Genomic DNA, 4,872 nt, shown 5'->3' with positions numbered 1-4,872 from the left:
CTCCTTTTTCAACAGAGTGCTTTTCTGGCATCTTCCTGACTCGTCTTTTGAAGTGCTCACCACAGATGCCCTACCATAAACATAGCCTCCGGCTTTGTTACTACCAGCCTTTCCTGTGTGATTTTCAGGGAGATTGGCAGCATGGCAGGAGCCCACTTCCATATGTAAATAAGGGCATCCCACAAAGTACTTATCAGCTAAGGCTTTTACCACTGCCCCCACAGTTTAAGTTTCCTGGTTTTCCCTCAATAATTGAAGCTGAGTCACCAAAGCTAGAATTGGAGCTGATCACCAAGACTTGGAGCCGAGCAGAGTCACTGAATGTACCACTGAGACTGAGCTGAGTCCCGTGTCTTACTGCCTATGATCCAGCCTTCCCGGAGAGAGCTGTCTCTTCGTAAGCCGACTCATGGACACCTAACTTTAGCCGCCCCGCTCCTTCCTGTGTGATCCAGCAGCCAGTGGATTTCGCATCTTGAGGAAGTGCACGGGTGAAATTAGGGTGGAACCCGGCCGGGCAAGCCCCGGCAGCAGAGACCCACAGAGAAGCGGCGGACAGCGATGCGGTGCGCGACCAGACCCGCCGCTCCAGGGTGCACGCAGGGGACCGGTGCCACGAGATCCCCGTGCGCCCCATAAACACTGGTTTAAGGCCCTCTCACTATCACCTCTGACTAACATCTGCTCCTTTCTTGGATGTGTAGAGCTTCACCCACACAGCATCAGATGCCAAAGAAGGTGTCTAGACTGTTCAGAGCCTGGAAAGTTCGCTCACCTTCACTAGCAGTTACCAGCAGGGACTTGAACCACATTGTCAGGGACCTGAACCATACCAACCATTTCAAAGGCATATCCTTTCTTTGCCATGCTCACTTAAGAGCTCTCAACTCTGAGCTCTTTAAACAGGGAACATGGAAAATCAACTGTGGAGACAAATCATTACAAGTGCTCTCAGGGCCCATTTGCATATTTCTTTAGCTTCTGAGATTAGGGAGCAAGTACATAGGGAAGTTCAAAATGCCGAAGAATGCTTGGTTTCCCTGGCTGTCCCACTTTTCTGCTTAAGCCTTTCAGTACACAGGCGGTGGATAATAACTGATGCTCTGATCTCTGTTCAAGATCAACAGTGGATGAGTAAATGATGAACCAACTCTACAAGAAAGGAAAAAAAAAAAAAAAAACCACTTCTCCCAGAAAGCATGGTATATAGCAAGCACTAGTCACCACTGGCTTATAGCCAAGGAACTGATGCCTGGGTCTATGCAGAGCCACAGGATTGGGGCTGATGGTATTTTGAATCCCCAACACCCCTTCTGCTTTGGGTGACTGGAGAACCACTCTTCTACCTCAGCATTCCCCTCTATCGAACCCTTTCTTCCCTCTGTGCCCTGAGTCTGCCACCTGACTCACACAGCCCTTCCATTCAACATGTGTGCTCATTAGGCCTGTAATCCAACAGGCCTGAGCAATCCTGCCAGGTAGTCTGTCTATTCTTCTGGCTGGGCAACTTGAACATTTCATGATTACAGAAGGCATTTGAGGAGATGTTGTTTAGAATTCTAATTAACATAATTATCCATTCAAACTCCATTCAAACAAAGCAGGCTTTGACAAAGCAGATTATATAATTTCAAAATTATATTATACATTAGTCCTATTGCACTATGAAGTTGCAATAGGACAAAGCAAGTGAACATAAGCACATAAGATGGAAAAGGACAAAAACACCATTCAGCCAGTAGACATTTACTCATCGCTCCTTCACTACCGACACAGGTCTTGGTTTTATTTTGGTATTGGGGGTTGAACCCAGTGCCTCACACTTTCTAAGCACAATTTTACCACTGAGCCACTTTCTCAGTCTGTGGATACTGGTCTTGACATGGGACTCAGAAAAAGCCTCAGAAATGCCTCTTATGTTATACCTTAGCCTTTCTTGACCCTCAGCTTTTTTTTAAATTAAACTTTAAAAAAATTTTTTATGTGTATGCGTGTATTGCCTGCATGTAGGTAAGTGCACCCATGAGGCTATCAGATCCCCTGCGACTGGTGTTACGGACAGTTGTTAGCTGAGGAAGTGCAAGAGTGAAATTAGAGACCCACAGAGAAGCAGCGGAGAAGCAGGGACCCGCCAGAGAGCCAGCAATGCAGACATGCTGTGGGACCCGCCGCCGCCTCAGCACCCCAGGGGCGGACAGTGACGTGGTGCGTGAACAGACCCGCCCCTCCAGGGTGCACGCAGGGGACTGGTGCCATGGTAGTAGCTGGTGCCCCAAGATCCCTGCGCACCCCATATCTGGCGCCCAACATGAGAGCCTCTGAACCCCATGCCAGCGAACAACTCTTCTGCAAGAACAACCAGTGTTCTTAACTACTGAGCCATCTCTCCAGCTCCGAACCTCAGCTTCTTACCCTGTAAAATGAGAACAACTGCCTCTAATCTTAGGAGCTAATGGGCATACTCCTTTTAGCTCAGCATCAAGCATGTTGTGTGATAAGGCAAGTACCCAGTGATGCCAGAGCCCCTGCCTCCCACCTCTGCTACAGCACGGCACAGCCCTGGTAGACTTGGTTGCCATACTGCCAAGGAAAGGGAGAAACCTCAAGGATGGCTTCAGGACCTTATCTCCATGTCTTAGGGAGCTGGGGTGGTGTGGGCTGAGGCCATCAGACACCACGCAGTGTGGTGGGATGCCTGATGCTCTTAGCCCCCCTGGTTACTACTATACTCAGGCAGAGTCCTGGGGAAGTCTCCTCATAGCAGAGCCTCTACAGATGGACTACAAGCTTGCAGAGGGCAAGCCCACCTAGGTTTCTGCTCACGGTGGGCCTCCCAGGCCTAAGTACACAAGCAGGGACTGAATAAACAGTTCTGAGCAAATGACAAACCAGAACAGACCCCATCTTTCTATTTTTGTTTGACTGTGAGCTCAGAGCTGGCCTCAGAGGAGGTGAAGTGCCTAAAAGGCACTTCTGGGTAGGGGCCATCAAGCAGAGAGACAGACCATCACGGAGCTGCTCCATGTCATCATCAAACACCGCCTCCTTCAGAGCTGTCTTGTCATAGGTGTTGATGGTGTCAGAGTAGGGATATGGGTTGTACTCCCGCGCTCGAGGTCCTGGGAAGGCGCGTGGAGGCTGTGTATTGAGCAGGGAGGTCTTATTGTCCAGAGCTGTCCTGCCTCCTTCCACCTCTCCACCTCCCCGGCCATCTGTGGCAGGTGAAGCTGCTCCGCCATCACGGGACACCTAGAACACAGCACACTGTCAGTTCACTCTAGGACTCGCAGCACACTTTTTCTTTCAATGCTCAGAAATCTTAGAAGGGCCAGACATTTCCATCTGAAACCTCGTCACTGACAAAAGGATTGTTACTGATATTTCAAACTGAACAGAGCATGCCCACATCAGTGTCTGCTCATCCATCTATGTAGTCAGTGAATCTATTTCTTCATCATTTCATGAGTTTTCTGAGGGATTAATACCACACAGTTTGAAAAGCTCTTGAAAAGGAAGGCCTATGTCCTCTACTGCCTGTCTTGAGGAGCCTGGCTGTGGACCATTTCATGTGGCCTCTGGCTCTGATGCCAACAGTAAGGGCTTCTTGATGGTACCTTGGTAATATCCCTATGGAGAGAAGCTCCCAGAGTGCCACCTCAGAGCCTAAAGCACTCTAAACATCCTGGAATCAATCAATTCCTTGTATATATTCATAAGGGTGAAGCCCAGTACATACTTTCTAGGCAAAGATCACTCTTCCATTCTTTGGCTGCTTGGTACTAAATTTTGTGGGTCCCCCCTCCCCCATATCTTCCCAGAGAGTGAACTTCATCAATGAAAGCGCTGCTCCCGTAGTCTCGAGCATGATTCTGAGAGCCTCTCTCTCAGGCCTCAATCCTGGGCACATCAACCTGTCTAGTCCCTTACATGATGGCACTATGAGGTCAAGTGTGGCTAACTGCTGGCAACAGACAGACAACTGATGACAGAATGGTGATGGACTCATTTTCCAGACAACCAGACCATACTAGTGAGTCCCATAACATTGTTTTCATGTTGCTAAACAAGATACAGATCTCATTCTATGTGTACCCATTTTAGAAATCTGTGGTAAAAATACAAGTAACTTATCATTTTAACATATCATTCATAAGTGTACGATTCAATGACATTAACTATATTTACTATGTTGTTTAACTATCACCACTGTGTATACCCCAAAGTTTTCTCACTATCCCAAATAAGAACTCTGCACCTAGTAACTAACAACTCCCCCACCCCCACAAACCTCAGTTCTATTCTCTATAGATTTGCCTATGTCAGGTGCCTCATATAAAGGGAATAAGAAAACATTTGCCCTTGTATGACTGGTTTATTTCACTTGGCATTATGCTTTTAAAGTGCATCCAAGTCACATAGCACAGATCAGGTTTCCTTTCTTTAAAACTTTTTATTTATTTATTCATTTATTTATTCCTTCCTTTTTATAAGTTGTCACATTTTCTTTTTTTAGGTTATCTGAGACAGGGTCTTCCTCTAGACCCAGCTGGCCTAGAGCTCACTATGTAGACCAGACTGGCCTTGATCACACAGAGATTCACCTGCGTCTGCCTCCCAAGTGCTGGGATTAAAGGTATGCCTCATCATACCTGGCAACACATGTTTGGTTTTTTAACACCTTCATGTAAGATTTTATACTATATATAAGATACAAAGAAAGTACGTAATATTGGCCTAGATCTGAAAAAATAAAGATCGAAAAGCTATAAATTGTATTTTAATAGCACTGTCTTCTGAGAAGATAGTTCATGGATGATTTTAATACTTTTGCAACTCTCTTAGAAAACACATTACCATCATTAGCCAGGCGTG

General features: G+C 46.7%; 1 protein-coding gene across 1 annotated transcript in view; it reads right to left on the bottom strand.

The window, feature by feature from the left end:
- The window catches only part of Clasp1 (cytoplasmic linker associated protein 1), a 289,328-nt gene that overhangs the window by 36,126 nt on the left and 248,330 nt on the right, over positions 1-4,872 (bottom strand). The window contains exon 38 of the mRNA XM_029562400.1: positions 3,006-3,249. Coding sequence (XP_029418260.1) covers positions 3,006-3,249 — 244 coding nt within the window. The remainder of the gene's footprint in view (positions 1-3,005; positions 3,250-4,872) is intronic.

This window comes from Nannospalax galili, unplaced genomic scaffold (assembly GCF_000622305.1).
Source record: "Nannospalax galili isolate Female #2095 unplaced genomic scaffold, S.galili_v1.0 scaffold633, whole genome shotgun sequence".
Classification (NCBI taxonomy): Eukaryota; Metazoa; Chordata; class Mammalia; order Rodentia; family Spalacidae; genus Nannospalax; species Nannospalax galili.
This window is presented reverse-complemented; position numbering and strand designations above follow the sequence as displayed.